The 23512-nt window shown below is 45.2% G+C and overlaps 1 protein-coding gene across 1 annotated transcript in view; it reads left to right on the forward strand.

Moving 5' to 3' along the window:
- The window catches only part of ABCB7 (ATP binding cassette subfamily B member 7), a 665610-nt gene that overhangs the window by 234124 nt on the left and 407974 nt on the right, over positions 1-23512 (forward strand). The window contains exon 4 of the mRNA XM_078688835.1: positions 17781-17900. Within this exon, the coding sequence (XP_078544961.1) occupies positions 17781-17900 (120 nt within the window). The remainder of the gene's footprint in view (positions 1-17780; positions 17901-23512) is intronic.

Consider the following 23512-nt stretch of genomic DNA (forward strand, 5'->3'; position numbering starts at 1 on the left):
ACGGGAGCCTTTAGCACTGGATTTAGAAGATGCACCTAAAAACTTTGGACTAAGTGACAGTAACACTTACCACTGGTTACCTGCACTGTGTGTCCTGCAGCTTTTAGCTCCTACAAACGTTAGGATGGCACCCAGAGATGTGACAATATTACTGTTGCACCTCCTTGTAATTTCCACCAATGTGTAAGTGCTGCGGAGTTGAAAGAGTGTCTGATGACCCAGGGACTCCAGGTTTCTCCTTTCAGACTGCCTTGCCCATGCTTGGTAACCTAGTCAGAAAGGAGAGTCATGTCTTGTTGTGTGACTACCCAAAGGTATAGTTAGCTTCTGTTAGCCTTGGTTGTGCTTTCTGGTAGTTGTGAGAGACTCTTTTCTAAAGGTTAAACAGGAGAGGTGGGAGCATTGAACCTTGGGTGGCATGCTGGGGTACCGGTTTTAGGGGTCTGTTTTCAGTTTTCACTGCCCAAGTTCGAGCTTAGAAAAAGATCACCTTTGACGTTGCTGCAATAGATCTTCTCTTCCTCTGTTAGATTTCTGCTGAGACACCTCTTGGTCCAAAATATGTCAAACATGCTTTGTAACTTGCATAGTAGCCGTTTCACTGCTGCAGAGCGGGCTGAAGCTGATTGGTCAGCATCTACCAAGGTATTATCCTAGTTTTATTTAATGTGGTCAGCTTTCAGTCCTGCTAGAGGAATAACCTAGCTAGTCTCAAGGCTTTCGCAAATTCTCCATCTTCCACGGAAGTGTTGTTGAACTTGAATTTACCAGCAGAGGTGGAACTGACTCACTTTTGAATCTGGGCAGATTGGTAGTGTCCATAGAAAGTAGAGTGAAGTTTTGCCACTGTGCAGCAACCATAGATTTTGCCATGGATGAGATTTTGGATCAGTTATGGTTACACAAGAAAAGGCTTCTTGCTTTTTTCGTGGGCTTTTTTCTGCATAATGTTTAGTCCAGTGGGGAAATGATGAGAATTGGAGTCCTGCATGAATACTTAGAAGAGATTCTGGAGATTGTTTTGATACATCGAGGGGTGTGGAATTTCGTAAAATATCTACTTATTCAAGGGACAGGATGCTATTTGTCCTGCAAAAAAGAAAAAAAAAACGTTTTCCCTTTTGTTGCCATGCAGTAGGTCAGTGCTCCTTTTCTATCAGGGTTTGGATTCTAGCAAGGCTCTGATTATGCCATCTTTCTGCAAATCTCAATTTAGGGGCCAGAAGTAGACGGTAACCAGTAGCTCCAGGGATGGAATTCTCTGCAGGTCTGTGCACACATAAACTTGCATAACATATGTTTCAAAGGGTTTGTTTGAATGTTCAAGTTCCACTTTTGTAGCGCCTGTTCCTAGGGCGGCATTTTGTCCAATCAAGCGACGTTACACCTAAATATTCATGTCATGTTGTATAGATAGTTCGAGAACTAAAATTACCTATTCACCTGCAGTCCTAGTTGTTATTTATGAGGGTCGCAGGATTGTGGTATGAATTCAAGATGAGGCTCCTGGGCCACATCCAAAAGGTTTTATTGGTACTAAATTATAGATTGAGTGCAGACCCGAAAGGCGATCAGAGTCTGGCATTACGCTTAGGACTGAACATGCCCTGCACTAATGTGTTGCTTTGGTGGACATGACATGGAGACTTAACGCATCTTTCCCTGCATGCACCACCATCCATTGGGGCTGTAACACAGGCTTAATACACATACCCGAGGCTTAATGCAGTCTACTAAAATGGACACCTGAGAGTACAGGACAGAGCCGTAAAGCTTTCATAGAGCCTTGATAAAGGCCAAGACAAATGATGCTAAGGGGTGAAACACGTGTCTGTTATCTTTAAAGTGAACAGCTTTGAAGAATAATAAATTGTTAAATGCGCTGCAATTTATTTCCAATAAAACCTTGTGGACACGGCACAGCAGTCTTCTCTTGTATTCATACCACAAACCCTGTGGCACCTTGTAAATGACTAATCTGATTGCAGATAAATAAGTATGTTGGCCCTCAAGCTATCCACACAGAATTACATGAATATTCTGGTTTAGGGTCGCCCGATTTGGACGAAACACCGCCCTAGGAACAGGCATTGCATAGGTGATGCTTGTACACCGTAACAAACCCTTGAAAACCTATGCAGTATGCAGATGAATACCTATTTTGGTCCTCAACCTAGCTATGCTCATGCTGACGTATCTAAGGGTATTCATCCACTCCTCTTCAATCTGCTCTTACACTCCATTTACACAGGAAAATGTTGGCAATTTACTCTAGACAAGAGCGGGAATAAAGCGTTCTTCAGGGTGGTGGAAAAGGAGGTGTAGGGAAAGTGAATTTGCATCCTCTCAGCAGACTTTTGCATTCACGGATGTATATTTGTGCGAAAACCGATTTCACAGAATGTGGTTGGAGTACGGTTTTCAGGCACAACTTTGTAAGCTCTTTTGAATTCCTGAAAGCCTCAACTGTGCTTCAATGCAAGCACCTGTACCCGCATGTGTACTTTGTGACTTACTTTACTTTAAGAATGGGCACTTAATTATTTTATTCATGTAGCCCATAATGTTGCCCATAATAGTTTTACATTGAATCTCCATTATTATTCTTTTTTTCTTCAATCTTGACATTCATCTAACACGTTTATCAGAATGATGCCACAGAGCAATGTGATGAAATGGTGTACAGTAGTTTAGCAAAAACATTTTTTTTTTATTCTTTGGTGCACATTTTATTTTGGAAGCAAGCAAATCTCCATCTTGCTTTCAGGCTTCTGCATGTGCTTGGATATTGTCAGGGAACATTCTGTGAGCAGTGTAAGTAACCTCAAATTGTTACAAACTCGAGTACATTTCATTTTTATACGGTCTGAAATTCATGCTGAGCTCACAGCTCAGTGGTACCCTAAAAGTAATGAATCATATGGACAAGCCTGAACAAATTATACATCTGCATATAAATCGTGTCTTAATGGCAGCCAATCTATTTTCATAGCCACAGTGTAGCGCTGTAAATTGGCAGCTAAGGGGTTTGTGCTCCAGGAGGTTGGGCCTACATGTCCAGTGGGCAAAATAAACACGAAACCAGGTTGTCCATGAACCCAACAGTTTGTCCTGGGCTTTTGGTGATAGGAATCCAACACCCTTGTACATCAATTGTTGATTACATTGGAAGCTTTTCTGGTAGTTCATAGTTTGTTGAGAATATATTTGTTATCCTATGTGAAAGGTTCGAAAAGATTTTTTCTTTAATTCTTAAAGTTCTACAGAGTGGTCTTCTAAAATGACAAAATGGCACCGTATGATAGATGAGGACGATGGATATTCTGTTATATGAGAAAGCATTATTCATTTTGTATTAGTTTCCACAAAACTAAAAACCGAGATACTTAAAACACCAAGGCAATATTCGGTGCACGGATCAAGCATACAGAAAACCATGGAGGCAGATAAGAAAAGTATTACCATAGTTACTATCTATCCCTCCCAAGATGATCCATCGCCCAGTTAGCAAAATCGAAGACCCACAATCAACAGCACGGCCCACCCTAAGACCACATCATGCAACACACTCCCCCAGAATTTATAATGCGTCAGTCATCCGTTCGGTAAAGGTCCAACCCTCCCAGCACCCAGACCAATATCCAGGAGTAATTCAGGCACTGCATTTACTGTGGATTGAGTGCATTCAAGTAAAGGAAGTTTATATCCAAGAGCACCATCTTATTAAAACTATTAAGGTTAGGCTTTTAAAATTGTTACCCAGATTTTATTGGGTTGCTGCTAAGAAATTTGAACACTGGTTAAGTAACGTCTACCCTAAAACACTCCTCTTAGACTACTACTATTGTTCCTGAAGAGGCTGGCAACATACTGACCTGGTGTTCTTTTCCAGATAACTTCACTCGCTGATTAGAAGTCTCCTGGAGTACCATACCAGTTTCCCACAAATTCAATTTTCATTGTGGACAGATTGTATCAATTTAAGAGCTGAATTTTTCATGACTTTTTATAATAATTACAAATTATGTTTCAAGCTCTGGCCATCCACATGAAAATATTTTGGCTCTCGCTTTGCACGTTTTTTCTCTAAATTCAAATACCTAATTTACTCTACACATCTGCCGGTAAGTCTGCCTGCTACCTACCAGACTACCAACAATACGATTTGAACTCCACTGTCTCTCTCCCTCTCTCAGCCTATGTTCTCTCTCTCTCTCTCTCTCTCTCATCTAATCTTTCTTGGGCTCCTGCTCCCTCCTCTGGTGCAGCACTACCTTTGAGACCCCACAGTTTGATTGATACCTCCAGTACCCATAGCAAATTTCAAGATACTTTCTTGTACTCTCTCCCAAACCCTATTTTATGCATTTGCTAGGTTTGGTTTAATTATTTGAAGTGCACTTCTGTCCTGTCAAGTCTGGGCTGCTCTGCTCTATAAAACAACAAACAGGGCCCTGAAGCCTTGATTTGGAGGGAGCTGGCGTAAAGTAATGTAAATGTAAATTGATACTTGTATAGCGCTACTCACCCGCAAGGGTCTCAAGGCACTTGTACGAATACCGCTGTGGAACCAATCCTGGCTTTCCCTGTGAGGTGTCCACTCCTGGGCTCCCCCAAGGTGGAGGCCAGGCATCCTTAGCGTTGTGGGGGCCGTTGTGGAGATTAAGCAAGCTATTGCCCAGAGTTGCAGAGTGGGACTCCATGATTGGAATAGGCACCGAGCCGAGAATTATCAGGTCCGTGGAATTTAAGCCCAAGACCCGCCGAGGCGGGGAATTGAACCCTGGTCCCGGGCTAGACCTCTGCATCAGGGTCTGCCGCTCTAACCATTGAGCCACACTTCTGGCATGAGGTGGTCAGATCAGTCCCCTTTAATGTCCCAGGTTGGATTAATGCAATGTTGCTTTAGACCAATGTCATTGTGGAAAGCTTTTATTGGGAAATCTGAGTACCTATGTAGATTCTGGTTCCCAAAAATGGCACCTTTGAACTGCTCCATTTGTGCTGTGATTTGGATGATGCATTAATCCACCAAAAACTTGTGTGTGCATGCTGACTCTTTTGGATTTACATAACAAAGTAAGTATGTTTTGGTATTTCTAAAGTGGAAGCTAGCTGGCTAGCAACAGAGCACTGTAAGAGGGCAAACCCCAGTGAGGACTTGAGGGGGGCATGGGTAGATGCTGGCGTTAGTGCTAATGAAAGGGGTGAGTAGTCATCCTGGCTGGTGAGGTGATGTTACAGTTTCTTCCTGAATTGTAATTGTAGCCTGTATGGTGCTGTTCAAATGTTGGAAGGGATTTCAAAATAATTCAGTATTTTAGCTTCTAGATGAATAGTGTGAAAATAATTCCTAGTGGAGCTGAACCTAGGCTTATTTGCATATGGCTGCTCGCTAAAGTGGCATTGTAGTCAAAAATTGAACTGGAATGTGTCCCGGGTTATTGCTAGTTGCTCAAACTTATGCAAGCAAGCCAGCTATTACCTACGCGTTTACCGCATTCCAGCCCCCTAAGTACAACTGTTTTGCCCTGACGTTGGTCCTGTGCTTGCAGTGGCACAGAGTGCGGGCTGCGCTTCACTGATGAGGCCTATCTTGGCTGAAGCAGGACTTGGTCGGCTTGTACTCCCCTTCAGAGAAGACATTGTCTCGGAGTTTGGGATGGCCTGGTCTATTGGAAAAGGAAGGAACAAAGCTGACTTGCAAATAGGTTGGGGTTCTGAAGTAGCCAGGGCCAAAGACTTGCTATTTTGATGGAATACCAATCACCTTTGTGTTTTCCTCAGTGAAACGGAGGCCTTTCATAGGGATTGTTAGTTCTCTGAGATTAGTAATGGAGTGCTTTGACAACTGTGACCAGCTTTTACAGTATTGATAGTTTATATTAGTTGATATTTATTGCCGATACGCAAGAGAATCAAGTTCAAGATCTGCTGTATTGTACATAAAGCTCTGAATTTTAGAGGACCTGGCTACGTAATGGAAAAACTCGTTTCCTACCAGCCAAATAGGTCTCTACGATCAGGAGAGAAATCCCTGCTTGTGATTCCCTGTTTTAGGAAAGCCGGTATGGGCGGTAAAGCTTCTATTTAGGCCCGACAATTGGAATCCACTCCTTCTCCACCTTCGGAAGTGCTTAGATTATCTCCCTTTCAGGAAACTTCTTAAAACTGAGCTTTTTTAAAACTAATTATCTCTGGTTTGTACCTTTCTGCTATGCTTCCCATAACGCGGACATACCCCTTCAGAGATGATTTGGGCGCTTTAGAAATTAAATAAATAAATAGTTTCAACTGTTATCTCATTAGCCTCCTTTTGTTATACTTGCCTAATATCAATTTTTAGATTGCGGTTACTGTTAAGTGACAGCGCTTACAATTTAAAGACACAAATGTTATAAACCCAGTCGTAAGTAAGGCTCAATCTTTTCTCTATGCTTCTGTTTTTCTGTCCTGTTGTTCTATACCTGCTTTTAAGATCCGTGAAAATGCAGAATGCACCAAATCTTCTCATTGGGCCACTTTTATCCATAGGCGTAATGCGGTATTAATTAGGAATTAGCGCCACTGTGTATTTATTAAAGACCTAGACTACAAGTGGGCCAGAAGCGGTTGCGTATTTATTGAACCCACTAAATCCTGAAATGATGGGGTTTATTATTTAATGAATGTGGCAACTACGTCATATTTAGAGTTTTCCTCTAGAAAATGCGGAATTACTTATGAATTTTGGTACGTTAAGCACCAAATTCTGCTTGTATTAGAATATACAGTATATTTTTCTACTGGTAAATGTTTGCTGGTTTCACCTGCCAAAGTTCATCAGAGGAAAACCGTGGGGAACAGTTATTGCCGCGACATTCTAAAAGCCGACTCCTGCAAAAAATATGTTTGTGCAGGGATCAGAATTTAACAGTCCAGTTGTAACCTGGGCCTAACTGTTTTATGTTTATTTTATCCAGTGATATTTAGTGTTTAGACTATTTTGATACTCCATTTTAATATTTTTCCCACAACCCTCTTATAACGTTCTACCCGCCTGTCCCTTTTTTTTTTTTACTCTGTGCTTTTCTACTTCTTACATTAGTTGAGTGCATTTACTTCTTGGAGAAGCTTGCTTTTACTTTGTGTGTTTCTGCTTTCAGTCTCTTGCCTCTCCAGGTTCCTATCACTTTGCTTTCATAGCCAGAGCTACCATCGATGCTGTTCTGAGAGGACCCCAAGGCATTCTTTTTACATATCTTTAAGTAAGGAAAAAAGCTGCAGAGTCAAGGTGACACCACTGGGAGTCGGATTAAAGGAGCTGTGAATATTTTTAATGCCTCGCTCGAGCACTTAATGGAACTAAATGTTCAACTTGTAGCACGTCAGGTAACCAGGAAACAGTTTAAATGTCCTTTCGTACACACTTTTAAATAAATGCAATTTGTTGGAGCGTGATAGTTAACCTTTAAAAGCTTTCTCCCAGAACGATTTTTAATGAGCAAAATAGATCTCTGAAGTCTCCGGGTGCATCAAATTTACCAGACACGGCTTGTTTCCTTCTAGCACCTTACATGCATTCTTCAGGATTATCCGCATCCACTAGGGCTCAGACCCAGACCTGGGTGGAATGTTAACTAAGGCTGCAAAATTCGTGTAATATCCAAATTTCTCAAAATGTCACAATTTTTGTGGAACTTTTCGCACGCAAATGTGTTGTTTATGCAAAAAATCTCTTTCGGAGAGACATTTTCTGCTACTGTCATTTGAGAGATTTTCATTTGAAGCACATGCTCACATGAAAAATAATGTCCTTTGGCCAGCTCCCGCTCACTGCTGCTAGTGCCACCGAGCTGTGTTGTTTCTTTCCTTTTTTCCACTGTGTGTTTTACCATAATTGCTGGAATTCAGGGAAGGCCTCAAGACCTGACTGTTTGACACAGCCTCCGCAGCAGGATCCCCAGCACCTGGATACCCTCATGGGTGATTAGCCACGCTTTCCAAGTCTTGTTTGATTGATGGTTCAGCCGGTGGATACAACAGCAACTAGCAAAGCTCAATTCATGGGAGCTGTGACTAAATATGAGACCCAATCCATGCCTGATCGAAAAGCTGAGAAGCCCGGAACTTTCACTGTTGAGAGCCCACTAGTGGTCACTGGGCGGTCTCTGTACTCAAGGAGGTGGAGGAGGTGAGCGCCCTGGGTGAAATGGCAAAGCTTTGGTGAACCCAAGGGAAACTCCATGGTGTCCAGATTGCGGGAGTAACTGGGGTAAGTGAACTATCTTGAGGCCATCACAATATCTTTTCTTAGGCATTTGTTTGAGATTTTAAGGATTACGGATTTTGTTATCTTTAGTTATGTTAACTTATCAATCAATCAATTAGGTGTTTGTTAAGTGCAACTACTCACCCGTAAGGGTCTCAAGGCGCTAGAAGGTGGGGGGGTGGGGTTCGCAGGTTCCAGTCTATCAAGGAGAGGGTCTGTCGAAGAGCCAGGTTTTGAGGTTTCTTGTGAAGATGGGGGAGCGATGGTATCTGTCTGAGGTGGAGCGGAAGGTCGTTCCAGGCTCTGGCTGCGCGGAAGGAGAAGGAGCGGCCTCCCGATCTGGTCTTTCTGGTGCGGGGGACCATGGCCTAGGAGAGCTGGGCTGATCGTAGGGTCCTTTGGGTTGGTGTACGTGGAATTTGTGTCGGCTGTTCAAGTATGCTAGTCCGGTGTTGTGAAGGGCCTTGTGAGTGTGGGTTAGCATCTTGAAGGTGACTCTAGCTTCGATGGGGAGCCAGTGGAGTGTGCACAGGTGCTGTGAGATGTGGCAGTGTCTTGGCAGGTTGAGGACCAGTCTTGAGGCGACCTTTTTAGATGTTCTGTAGCTTGCGGATGAGGTTTTTGTTTATTCCGGCATAGAGTGTATTGCCATAGTCGAGCCTGCTGGTGACCAGGGCGTGAGTGACGGTCTTTGTGTTCGAGGGGGATCCATTTGAAGCTCTTACGTAGGAGGCAGAGATTGTGGAAGCAGGAGGACGAGACAGCGTTGATCTGGCGGTCCATTTTGAGCTCTGAGCCCAGGATGATTCCCAGGTTGCGTGCGTGGTCCCTGGGGGTGGGCAGACTTCCGAGGGCGGGGCGACACCAGGTGTCGTTCCAGGCGTCTGGGTTTAGGCCCATGATGAGGACTTCCGTTTTGTTGGTGTTTAGTTGTAGGCTGCTGTTTTTCATCCATTTGGCGACTGCTTCCATGCCTTCTCGAAAGTTGTGTCTGGCGTTGTTGGGTTTGTTGGATAGGGAGAGGATGACCAGATCATTATTAGATGCTACGGCAGGCCATGTGGTTGCTAGGACTCTTACTCTGGGCCCACCATCTTGTTGGCCTCGACCCATTCCTGCGTGTACAACTAGCCTTCTTTCCTTAGTCTGTCCAAACCTCCCATTGTTTGCCACCATTGCTTTGGCAGCCCTGGAGAAATGTGTCATGTGAGTGCTGTTGTGTGTGCGTCTGTGAGTGTATGAGGGGGTGTGTGCGGGTGTGCGTGTGTGTGTGTGCACCTGTGCGTGTATAAAAGACTATGTTCACATTTCTGTGTGCTTGTGCATGTTTGTGCGTCTCATGGTGTGGACATGTATTTGGGTGTTTTTGTATTAGAGCATGTGATTCTATGTGTGCTTGTGTTTATGCGAGCAGATGTTTCTGTATGTGTGCTTATGTCTGTGCGTGTGATGATGTGTGCATGTATTTGAGTGTCTTTGTATTAGAGCATGGGATTGTATGTGTGCTTGTGCGTATTGATGTTTCTGTATGCGTACTTGTATGCGCCCTCTGTTCGCGTATGAGATTGTGTGCGCATATTTGTGTGTGCGCGTGCATGTCTGTGCGTATGATGGTGTGTGCGTGTGCACGTATTTGTGTGTACGTCCTTGGGTATTTTTGTTCTGGAGCATGTGATTGTATGTGTGCCTGTGTTTTTGATTCTTTCTGTATGTGTGCTTGTGTGTGTGCGTGTCTGCGTATATGGTGTGTGCTTGTGCAGGTCTGTGCATGTGACGATGTTTGCGTGTGCATGTATTTGGGTGTTTTTGTAGAAGAGCATGAGATTTTGTGTGCTTGTGTTCTTGGATGTTTTCTGTCTATGTGCTTGGGTGTGCGTCAGTGCACATATGAGTGTTTGCTCACATTTGTGTGTGCTTGTGCATGTCTGTGGGTGTGATGGTGTGTGCACGCTGGATTTGTTATTCTCTGGCGGCCGCTGTCCTGGATATTAACTTTAACTGCCAGATGCCTGACCTTAGGATGGCCACCAGTGTACAGTACAGTCACCTGCCTGACCCCAAGATGGCTTCCATAGTGCCCCCCTACATGTTGTTTTACCTCCCTGGGAAAACAATTGGTCATTGGTTTGTGGTCTCCCCCCCTGCCGTCACCTACCCAGCCAGACCTTGGGCAGAGTTTCCCCTCGTCTCTACGTCCTATCTTCCTTCTACCCCTTTACCCTATCCCCTTACCCTTCATTGCTCCATTCACCTTGTCCCCTATGTTCTTTAAATGTTTTTCTTGATACTTATGTATATTTTTAACTGATGTAAGTTGCAACATTATTATGTATTCCTCATGTAAGGCGCTCGGATTCCTTCGGGTCTAGCCAGCGCTATATAATAATTCATTAATTATATTTGTTCCCATTTAGTACTCTTTCTCTCCTTGTCTACCTCACTAGCTCCTATCCCCTCTCCACTGAATCCCTCATCTTGTTTGCTAATCTGCCTAGCCCCCTGTCCTTTGACTAAGCACTCCTTCTCCACTTGTTGGGGAAAGATCCAATATTCATACTCTGGAGTCTTAGCGAACCCGCTGAGAGAGTCCACTGCGCCAAGGAAGCCACTCACAGCTGAGGTATGGTATGGCACCCCTTGCCAAAGCACTCCCTCTCCCCTTTTTGGGGAAGGATCCAGTATGTAGGCCTAGGAGTCTCAGAGACTCCTCTGAGAGAGTCCACTGGGAGAAGTGTGGCTCACTGGTTAGAGGAGGTAGACCCTGAAGCAGAGGTCAGACCCGGGACCAGGGTTCAATTTCCGACGCGGCAGGGTCTTGAGCCCAAAATATCCATGGACTCGATAATTCTTGTTTCGGTGCCTACTCGAATCATGGGTTCACACTCTGCAGCTCTGGGCATCAGCATGCTTAATCTCCACTACGCCCCCCCCCGCGGCGGGATGCCTGGCTTTCACCTTGGGGATGCCCAGTACGGGTATCTCACAGGGAAAAGCCAGGACGGGTTACCAAGGCAAGCGCCGAGATGCCTACGGGTAATCGAGCGCTATATAAGAACGCATAATAATAATAATAATAATAACACTGCGTAAAGGGACCCTCCCGCAACTGAGATAGGGAAGTGATACCACTTCCCCTTGGATCACTGCTTACTGGACTTTGGACGTTGCTTTGACTCGTCTTCCGGTTTGTGTCCCCGCCGCCCTTCCCCTTCTCTTTCCATGGGGTGTCATTCACCCTCCCCTCCTCTTTCCCGCCTCTGTATCTTTTCCCCTGCCTTCTTTTCCCCTTCGTTATTTGTGCTTATTGTTTATCTCGACCTTACTTGCCATGCTCTAATAACTGTGTAACCTTTGTAACGATGTAACCTGTAACTATGATCTGATGCTCATGTAAAGTGCTCTGATACCTCCGGGTCTAGCCAGCGCTATATAAAACCTTTAAAATAAACCTTTAAAATAAAATGGCGTTGTCTGCGTATGACACAATGTTGAGTCCGTAGGTTCTGACGATGGGGGCCAGCGGAGCCATGTAGACGTTGAAGAGCGTAGGGCTCACACACAAGTGTACATCTTATCTTATACCGTGTGGATTCTTTCCCCAGCCCCCCACATTTCTGCCTCCCTTTGCCCATTGCCTCATATTTTATATTAAGCATTGTTACTTTCTATCCGAACTTGTTGTTGTAATGTTCACAGGGTGGGTGCCTAGGTGTCCTTAATTTTGCAGGACAGCCCGTTTCTTCGTTTTTTTGCTATCTGTCCCTGCAGATGTAAGTAACTTTAGCCCATCTCTGTTATTAGAGAGGGCTTAGTGAACACTTAGAGAAGCGAGTTTCATCTGTTCCTATACAAGGTAGCAACCTTTGTCAGACACCAATTTAATTAAGGCGGATGACACTGTGCGCAAAGGTTTCAATTAATTACTCCTTATTTGCTCATTGTCTGTGTTTTCTGGATTGGCAAACGCTGTCAGTTCAGTCGTTCCCTAACCCTTGGTTCATTCAAAATTACATTCCTACCCAGTGTTTAATTTGAGCAGGTGGTTGTCGGTGGGGGGGAACCAGCACTTATTATTGGCAACAGCTTTTTTTCTGAGCCGCAAGTAAGGTATAAAGCATCGTAAAGAAGGAGGAAGATGAATATTGCAAAACCGTGACAAAGGGAGAACGCCAGAACCTGTAACTTCCAGGTTAAGGCACAGGGAGTGTCTGGCAATGGATTAAAGAGGCCTGGGGTGGTTTGCAGCTATCAGCCTTGATATTCGGCCCGCTGACCTTTAATTGCACCTGCCTTGGCTTCTGAGCAGGGGCCGGGCAACGGCACTCTTTCTTTTACAAATTAAGCACTGGGACTTCTGTGTTTGTAGAATATCCTGAAAACTAGGAGGTTTTTCTAGACTGAATAGGTGATGTGAAATGACATCAGAGGAGACCTAAATACTGCTCTAGTTTGATGTGTTAACGGAAAGTAGAAACAGGATTTACTCCGAATGACTGTTTTCGTTTTCTGCGTATGTTGAACACTGGGGTGATCACCGTGTGAAAACTGTTTAGACTAATGTCCCATACATGTATGTCAGTAGAAGAGAAAACAGGTAGGAGGATGGGAGATGAGAAAAGGCAACATGGCAAGAAAATGGAGGTGAGCAGAGAATCGCTTTGGAAAACAAGCAGTCATATGTTGAGGTCTCTACAAGTATTGTTGTTGCGTCATACACTGTTTCCAGGTGGTACACGCATACTACAAATATGATGTAGGTGTAGCAGTGAAAGTTTGCAATGGATTTACCATAGAGCTGTGTCTCAAGGAGTGGGAAATACTAAGCACTCTTTCAGTGTTGTGCTCTATTTTTCCCCAGTAGAACAACCAACCAAGGTGATAGTGTTTGTTATTGTTGTGTGTGCAGTAGCCTGTTTGGAACTGTCCATACACTTTGATTCCCTCCCACGCGAGAGGTTTGTGAGCCCCACCCAAACAGATTTGAGTGTTTATCTATTTTGGGGTGGACTGGAGAGGTTTGCTTAAAGGTATGATAAAAAGCTCTCATGTGAGCCAAGGGGCACAGCCAGGTTGCATGCTAATCACCCAGTTGGCCCTGGTGTGATTTGTTGATGATGGGTTGGGTCCCGCAGCGCTCTTGTCAGTGAAGGCCCTTGTTTTCTTGAGAGCTGCTGGAATTAAGTGTTATTTTGATTGAAGGAATTAATCTCACTGTACTCTTTGGGACCCCTGCGGTTAGTTTGCGAGTGAAAGAAGATCCTAGAATTCTAAATCCAGCACATCGAGGCATATCATGGATCGAGGTTGATTCAGATTGCAGCTGGAGATGTATTTCTACCCCGACTGGCATCAGGTTTTGATTTTTGGTCTTTAGACAAACAGATAGGTTGGGAAGCGGATGATTACAGACGGTTTTATATAATATAAAACATAGTTTTTGCATTCGTTGATATTCTCTCAGTTTAAATTACTTTTTATGTGTCAATCGTCCTTGATCTCTGTGTCTGGTTTTGTAATTGGTTAGGTCTGGCTTACCAACAGAACTGCCACCAGACGTAATATGAACAATCTAAAAAAGAACTTTCAGGAGCACTGTAGGGAGCACTTTGGCACCGACCACATGGTGGGAGGCAAGAGTAGATGTTTTGATTGGGCAGAAGTTCCATGGAAAAAACTGCTTTCCCTGCATGTAGCTGTGACTATTTTCTTTATCTACTTGCCTGAGCCAGCAGCAATATGGTTCTCTGAGCTTGAAATTTCAGGGGCTTATAAATGACATTGTAATGCTTTAAGTGTCTTAAATAACTAGATCATTTATTGTGTATGGTTTTTCTCTGGCAACAGCACAGATGGGGAAGATGGCAGTCATAAGGAATGTATTTCAGTCCTAGGACCCTCCCTTTTCATCATTATCTTTAGGCTTCCTAGTGCAGTTTTGTGTTTGAAAGCAGTGTGGGTTGTCCGGGACTACATTAATCAACATTGATTTTTAGGTCTGGCTTGACAGTGCAACTGTTGCCTACTTTGTGATCAACAAAAAAGAGCTTTCAGAATACTACTGATACAGAGGATTACATTCTACCACGTGCTGGTTCCTTTGAATACAAGGTTTGATCAGGGTGAATGAAAAATATTCTAGCTATCGTAACAGAAAGTTTAATTTCTATTAAGGACATGGAGGCGAGGATTAGGCTGTTATCTCTTCACTTTTATTTACCAGTAGCCATTAGCATTATAGTGATTCAAGCAACAACATTCCACAGGAAAACTAAATTTCCCATGAACCATAGGGAACGAGTCCCTCCAGTCAAATCGGCGGCGTCCTTTAAGTTCCCCTGCGGAAGCTCCTTCTCCATCTTTCTTCCTGCGACTACAGCTGCAGGTTTAGAGATTCACTCTTGTTTCCCTCAGCTGGACCGATTTGTTTGTACTCATTGCCCGCTTAAACATAGGACCCAGATTTCTTCAGTACATTCGACTCCTATACACTGGCATCACGGCCTCAGTGCGTATCAATATAATTCCACCTCGCAGCCTCTCCATATTGGGCGAGGTACCAGGCAGAGATGCCCTCTGTCTCCCTACTTGTTCGCATTAGCCTTCGAGCCACTTGCGGCCTGGGTGCGCAAAGATGCCCAGGAACACAGCTTTCAGTGGTTGCGCGAGGTGTCCGATTATATAGCGCTCTACGCTGACGACGTCCCATTCTACTTCACACCTCGAAAAGGTCTGGCCCGCGGCTACTCCGCATATTGGAAATCTTTGGCCAAACTTCTGGGCCCTATATGAACGCACACAAGCCCTATTTATGGCCTCTGCGGGGGAGTGATCAGCTAGGGACTTGGGCGCAACAGGTCATGATTGTGCCCAATGGCTGTCGTTGGCCCAACCGAACTCTTGGTCTAAAAATCTAGCCCCCCTACTGCCTTGAATTAGACAACAGGTGAGCTCCTGGTCGTATATGCCCCTGACTCTGTTCGGCAGGTCGGCCATTTTCACTGCCGTACCTACTTTACCAACTCCACACATGGTCCCAACAATTGAATTCAGCTCTCTGCTATTTCCTCGTGGGGGGGGGGGGGGAGGAGGAGGTAGTGCTATGTGCAGGTTGCCCTGCGAACATGTTTCTAATCCACGTACTGTGGGGTCTCGCGACCCCGGATGTCCCGCTCTACCATGCAGCCTCCCATCTTCACGTCCTAAATGACTGGTGGTACGGCAACTGGCATGACCCTGCCTATGCACTCGAACGGTGGCTGATGGACCCTAAATCTTTACACACGATGCAGTACTCTAACGCAGCGCATGGCACGCTGCCACCCGTGACCCAGGTTGTCTTTGTGTTCTGGCGACAGGCTTTGCGTAAGATCGGTTGGTGGGGTAAACTTAACAAGGAGACTCCCCTCTGGCATAATGGCCTCCTGCCGCACTTGTTTGAGCTTCCCGGGTTTGCGGGCTAAGAATGCGATCGGAATCTCAATGGTCGGCGATGTCCTTCGGGCCAGACTCACAAGTCATTCCAACAACTACAGGCTGGCTTCCAAATGCCCTGCTCCCAATTCTATAAATATCCTCAATTCCGACACGCCTTCTCCCCTGATCTCTCACGACAAGATACTATTCCTGATTTTAGCCCTATTGCGGCCAAGGTGTTCGTGGGCGAGATGGGCGCACATAAAATCACAGCTCTATACCGCACCCTGGTCATTAACAGCCATGAAACACTTCACAAGACTAGGCAGGCTTGGTAGGAGGCCTTAGGTCCACTTGACAAAGATGACTGGGTGGAGGCTCTGGAATCCCTGCACGGCCATAGCAGCACGTCTTCACCTCATACAATTCAAATACCTCCATAAGGCATACTTTACCCGCTATCGGCTCTGGTGCACTGGGATGATTGCTTCTCCTTCTTGCCTCCGCTGTGGGTCGGTCAAGGGCACCTTCCTCCACACAGTTTGGGAATGTACCGTCCTGTCACGCTTCTGGAGCGGGTTGATGACCTGCCTTTCTGAGGTCCTGGGATGTGACATCCCACGGTCTCCGTACTTACCCATGCTCCAAATCACTGACGAGATCGGAGGGAATAGGTACAAATGGCACCTGCTATTCTTAGGGCTTACCCTTGCTAAGCGCGACATTTCAGGGCGTGGAAGGCGACCTCCCCATCTTCGGTTGGGGCCTTGAAGCGTGCCCTTGATTTCTACATGGGTCTAGAAATCCAATGCCCCCAGAAACACCCGAAAATATTAAAGGGATGGGCCGATTATCGCTGTCTCTACCTTAAACCAGTTCCCCTGCACAAAGTATTGAAGATTTGCCATGTTGATTTCATGTTGGGTGCAGGCTCTAGGACCTATTGTGCATTTACTGTTCTATCGTGACTGGAATTATTCTCAAATATTGGATGTGTAGATCCGGTGACACCTTTGTTTTCTCTTTCCAATGTGTATTTACCACAGACTTTGCTCTATGTATCCTTACGTTTCAGATGGACTTATTGTAAAACATTGACATCTCTACCAATGCCGTATTATATATGCGATGTATTGCCCTGGACCATCCCAGGCTTTCTATTGTCTGTCAACAATAAAATCTGTTGTGGAGAAAAAAAAAAAGAACATGTAATGTCATAATGCACTAATTGCAACTACATGCTTTAAATCAACACGTATAGGTCGACAATCCGTGTTAATCACAATGCAAGGCATCAGAAATAAGAATACGTTTTTATATATACTATGTGAATAGAACGGCCTCTGGTGAGTAGTGTTAAGACACATGCTGTGTACTACATAAGAGAGTGTGTATGTGTAAAGTGCACATTCACCCAAGGGTATGTTGGAGATGGATAGCAAATCAGAGAGATGAAAGGCTATGTGGACCCTCTGGGATTTGAACCTGTGACCATGAGGACGAGCACAGGCCCCTACAGTGGATGCATTAGTCCACTATGCCTCCAGACCTGGCTTAAACTCATCGTGATTCACACAAAATTAATAGAAGGTATTTTTAATAGTGTGAAAAAGAAGTCTAGATGACCAAACAAAAGTAAAATGCCTCTCATAGAGCTAGCTTCATGGGTCAGGCATTGAGAAGACGACTGCAAGTCCACTTTCAATAGATAACAGTGGAAAAAAGCATAAAGAACTGGATCTTATGCTTACATTAGTGGAATACATACTAATTTGTGGAAACTCATGATGTGAACTAATGTTGTGAATGAACACACTCCCACTGACTTGTTTTCTACTCAGACTATTATGAACTAGTTTGGGAATATATTGAAGAGACAATAATGTTTTATGAATTCCATGCATTCCAAAGAGACATCCACGGGACATCAGAATTACATTTATGAATTGGGCGAAGAGGGCCTACAGATCAGACTAGAAGACATTCACAGGTGTTTGAACGTAACCATGGGAATGCTTCTTTAATGTATCCTTTTAGCACACTTTCAAAATATCACTTGCTTTCTTTGCCTGTTATCGCTAGTCATTTTGATTTGTGTTTTCCCTTTGATCAACAGTTGAAAGAAATCGATTCCAGGAAGATTTTAAAAGCGATGTTAACTTATGTTTGGCCTAAAGACCGACCTGATCTGCGTGCGAGAGTTGCTTTATCCCTAGGACTGCTAGCTGCTGCTAAGGTAAGGATTGTAAACATGATTTTACACCCAAATACCTGGTTAGCAGAGTTGTTAATCCACACATTAATGGGTGTTTGTCTGTTTTATTACCCAAAGAAACATAAAACGTATTATTTATGAAGATGTATTTTTTTTATGCAGCATTTGTGCTTTCTGACTACCTGCACACAAATGAAAATGAAACTAAGTCTGTCTGAAAGGACGGGAAAGCATTCTGTATTTTCTTTTGGGTTGGTGTTGTGCATCTTTTCAAGTTGATTTTTTTTCAGACTAGTCTTTCTTTACTCTTGCAACTTGCATTGCTGCCAAATGCCGCGTCACCATGCATCCTTGAACAGGTAGTTTTTCTAAGGCTTGGTCTACCAGTCCTGGCATGCGTAGTGTAGTACGTTTCAGATCCAAAGGCAGCTTAAGTTTTATACTTCACATGCTGTTGACCTTTTTTCTAGGGAAGCTGATGGGCAGCCAGTGAGCTGTACAGTGGCGGCTGCTCCTGACGCAACTAGGTGGGCTGGCAAGGGGGGGCGGGGCTAAATACACTAATCAAAGTATATATATCCCAACAAGAAGAGTGTCCTTGTGAAAAGTGCCTCACAGCAGGTAGGTATGGATTTAGCGCTTTAATGATGGAAGCTGCAGCGATCTGTTGAAAAAAAACATTGTAATGAGAGTCCTTATGCCGACGCGTTTCGTGCAATGTGTGCACTTCTTCATGGGCAGACTGTTATGATAGCGTTCATCAGGCTACAGCACCTGATATACACGTGACTCTCTCCCAAGTGGGTGGAGGCAGTCGCACTGCCTTCTGGTCAATGAAGTGCTGTGGCATCAAATTATCATGAATTGCTTGCGCGCTGTCACTTATAAACACTGTAAAAAAGTCCCCAGTGGGTTGATGCAGGTTTCAAAACAAGGAGGCTACACCATCCGACTTCAATCACGCACCTCCTGCACCTTGATGCTGACGTCGTTTGGCATCAGCAAGGACCGTGAACCACGGCGGGGCTCCTTTCGTGGCTGGACTGGCTGCAAATATCCCAACGACAAGAGTGTCCTTGTGAAAAGAGCCGCGAAAGGAGCCCGCCGTGGTTCACCGTCCTTGCTGATGCCAAAAGACGTGTAGCCTCCTTGTTATGCTATTCCCAGCATGAGAGCAGCTCTGGGATTGGTTTGAGCGGCCTGCTTTGCTGCTCAGACTGTGTCTGGGAGCCTGTGGCTTTTCTCCGCCCAGCTGCACAACACAGCCAGCTGGAGAAATGTTAAGTGTGCATGATAGTGTTCACAGCCTAAGACGGCTGCCCAAACCATCATGCACACTTAGTAGTATCCACAACTCCTCCTCCTGAAGCTCTGGAGGACGGACTGGCCCAGCCCGCTACTTGGCTAACCAGCAAAGGCAATGGTGAAAAAGAAAATGAAAATGAAATTATTTTATTATCATTTTCTATTTCACTGTTGCCTATGCTGTGTAGCAACAGTAGGGCAATGCTCGTCTGCTGTAGCGGAGGAGCCACCCTGGAGCTGTAAGACAGTCTTTCTTGAAGGACCGTTATTTTTTTACCAAATATTATTGGGTAGAGTCATCTTTCCTTCAATCTGTCATGATCCCTCTTAGATGTTCCTCCTTCCCGGACAATAGCCCTGCATTGCTCAGCCAGTAACTCTGCCTTTCTTCTTGTTCTCGCCTCTAAAGGATTTGGGGTTTCTGTATCTGGTTGTGATTCAACAGCTGCTGCTCCTATCCAATGTAGATACATTACCAGATAAACAATAGACTTCCTTTTTGAGACATCCCCTTACTTCCTCTGTACTTGTTCGACCCGTGTAACAGTAATACCTCAAAACAAGGTCTTACATCCAAAGAATGCCCCACGCTTAATACTCTGTAATATAATTCCTTTCAGGATTGATGAATTCATATTGATGCTCTATTGCTCCCCATCTTAGGTTTGCGCTTTAGGAGTAACCCCATACACATTGTCATACACGCATGCATACTCGCATAGACATGCTAACTATTGTCTTTCTAGCACCTGAATTACTCTCTCCTTGCGGCACCACTGGTCATCACTATTAGCAATGCCTTTGGTCTTTGGACAATGCACAAAAGCGAATCAAACATTTAAGAATGGAACAGACCCATTCACATTTCCATGAAAACATTGGAAAAAATGGGGGCGCTAGAGGGAGCACAGCGGAATGGCTGCCTCTTGAGTCAGCTCCGCCGGGCAGGTTAAAGAAATGGGCGAAAATAGCGGATGGCGAGCACATCAACGGCATCAGAATGCACCTATCGGTGTCAGAAAGTGCAGCGGCCACTATGAGCGAGTTCCGATGTGTGTAGAAGCACACAGCGATCCACACTGTGCTCAAAGGGCCTGTATCTCCGCTGGTGGTATGGGTTTAAAATGGCAGAGACCTGGAGAACATACCCACAAGCGCTCTGAAACCCCAGAGAAGCGGTAAGCACGATCGCGAAATATAAGACAGGACCCCAGTGGACTTGTAAGTACGGCGTGACAAGGGCTGTGCGGCTAAGGCAGCGAAACAGTGGCAGGTTCGAGGGTATCCGAAATCGTGGCGAGAACGCAAGAGCAGTACAAGATGGCGGCGCCCATGGGAAGCTGTTCTGTGAGTACAGCGTTGTGAAGAGCTGCGGGCGAAAGTGGGTCATTATCGAGCCGATCCGGGAGGGATGAGCACAACAGTAGAGCGATCGTTATGTATATGCAAGTTAAAACATGTGCACCACACTAACGGACATTACCGAGCGGCATCAGCACTGATTGCAAGATGGCGGCACCCATGAATAAACAGAACGGGAGGACAACGACATGATCGGTCACTGAGGTTAGTGAGTCACCATCGGTCTAAATTGGGGAGTAGGTGTGCAACAATCACGCAAACGCTGGGAAACTGTGCAGGCCAGTACTGGTGTACCACGATAGTGCGCAATTACCGTGTCGGTCTGACATCGAACCAACGACGCCACCAAGATAACGTGCCGAGGGTGGGGTGACGCTTAACTCGGAGCACTGCACACAGAGTGCAATAAAGTCACCACATCACCCCAGCCGGGACTCCAACGGGAACTCACCTCTAGGCGGACCCCTATCAAACAAGAAGCCTACCTGGACATATAAGGGCGTGGAGCTGGGGAAGTTCAAAAAGGGCACGTATACCAGACCATAGTATACAAAGCACTAGGTAAAGGTGGTACACAGTGCAGGAACAAAGCAACACATTATTGAGCTACGATACGGCCGCCGACCTTGTTGGGTTTGCTCAAACCGGTAAAAAGAGGGTCCACTAGAAGCTTACGGCAAAAGAGACAGTGGGGATTGTAAAGCAATTACAAAGTACACGACCCCCCGTGCAAAGGGTTACTGCGACACGGCCATCATGGGTAACCCGGACAAAGTACAATCCAAACTGGCCTTTGATACCAGGAGGTCTGCGAAGGGCTCAACTGCGCACTCGGATACAGAGCTAGACAACGAAGCAGAACCAACCAATGTAATAAAGCAAGCCCTAAAAGCCATTCAAAAGAGTCTACAGGACGTACATGGCAAGCTGGACACCATAACGCAAAGAGTCGATAATATGGCGGCAAAGCTTGACAAACACGGCGAACGCCTCGTGGAAGCTGAAACTCGACTGTCTGCGGTGGAGGATGAATCTCGTACTACCACGCAAAAATGCTCCGAAATGGACAGGGTGCTAGAGGTAATTAAGAACAAATCTGAAGAGTTAGAAGCCAGGTCCAGGCGCAATAATGTTAGAATCGCAGGACTTCCGGAGTCGACCAATACTGGTAAGATGGAGAGTTATGTGGAGGACCTGTTAAAGAACATATTTGGGCCCGAGCAACTGTCCACAGTCTTTATAGTAGAACGTGCTCATAGAACCCTTGCACCTAGACCGAAACCAGGGGCACCACCACGCCTTCTGAATTACAGAGACAGAGATATTATACTGAAACAAGCAAGGGAGAAAAAAACCATTGAGTATCAGGGCAATAAATTGGAATTCTATCCAGACTTCACGATGAATGTCCAATTGGCACGAAGAGAATTTGCCCCTGCGAAGCAGAAACTTCGAGAATTGGATATCGAATATGCGATGCTGTACCCTGCTAGACTGAAGATATCCAAGGAGGGGAAGACCGTGATATGCCAGACCCCAAAAGAAGCGATGGATTACGTTAAAAAACTTGGTCAGCGGCGACGGGAACAGCGAAGAGCTGAACAACAACAGGATTCGGAGTAAACGAAAGTTAGTATAGGGAAACGAAACGGACACCCGCCTCCTATTTATGCAAGCTGTCGGGCGGGGTTATGGCCGATACCCAGCGAACCACAGTAAGCAAATTTCAGGAAGCATGCGTTTGGAAAGGTAAACCATAGATTACGAGTGGTGAGTGCGGGCAAGGCCCCAACTGGAGTGCAAACAGGGCTCAAGATAGGATTCATTATCACCGATCGGCCTCCTGCAGAGTGAGTACTGCAAAAATGGAAATATGTATGTAACTCGCAATTATTGTAGGGGCTGTCGAACAGCTATAGCAGACCGGACTGCACAGTTCTATGGTACTGGCCCAAGACATATTCCAGTGCAGGGGACAAACTCGTAACAGGCCTGATACGGCGGTCAATCCTGTGAAGAGTGGTATTGCCGGATGGCCCACACCTTACCGGTAGTAGTAAACAGGAGTGGCAGCACCATACTCTCCACAAAATGCTAGATGGCCCTTTGGGATCACTCATAAAACTCGAAGAGTGACTGCACTGCATGTCAATCAATGTGTTGTTTTAAGGCTGTTGGTGTTTACTGGCTTTAATATTGCTAACCTGGCCACATCCACTATGTTGGATGGAATTGTGTGACCTGGGTGGACCCCCTCCAGGGTGTTCCCCTACCACAGTTATGTTAAGTTGTACGTTTACAAGAGGGAGTGTCTTTGGCATGGTTGGGATGCTAAAGTGGGTGGGGGGAGGAAGGGAGAGGGTGGGGCTGTTTGGTTTGAATTGCTGCATTTGAGAAACACTGCCATACTCTGGGTGGGGTGTGAACATGGTATCACGCTACGACTACTGTGCATGTATTATAGAGACACTACCAGTTGCATGAAAATGGCCAGGTATAGGACTGAGCTAGGATATGGCTGAGAATGTCAGGGAAATTAAGATTAATAACATGGAATGTACGGGGCCTCAAAAATCCGAAAAAAATTCGACAAATATTAGCATACTTCACAAGATTGCAAATCGACATTGCATTCCTACAGGAAACGCACATTGACCCTAATGCGACACTCAGGACTCAGAATTAACTGGGCAAAATCATCAATTATCCCACTAACTGACAGTACAACTCCGTTTCAAAAGACTATCCATTAGACTGGCAATCTGATCCTGTGAAATACTTAGGGGTGTGGTTCCATAGAGATCCAGAAGTGGTGATCCGCACCAACTATGGAAGGGTGGTATCGGCGCTAGAAACAAAAATTGATAGGTGGATACAACTGCCTCTCTCTTTAGCAGATAGGATGGCAATTGTGAAAATGGTGATTCTGCCAAAACTACTATATTTGTTTAACAATATACCAATAA

The sequence above is a fragment of the Lissotriton helveticus genome, chromosome 4_1 (genome assembly GCF_964261635.1).
Source record: "Lissotriton helveticus chromosome 4_1, aLisHel1.1, whole genome shotgun sequence".
NCBI classification, from domain to species: Eukaryota; Metazoa; Chordata; class Amphibia; order Caudata; family Salamandridae; genus Lissotriton; species Lissotriton helveticus.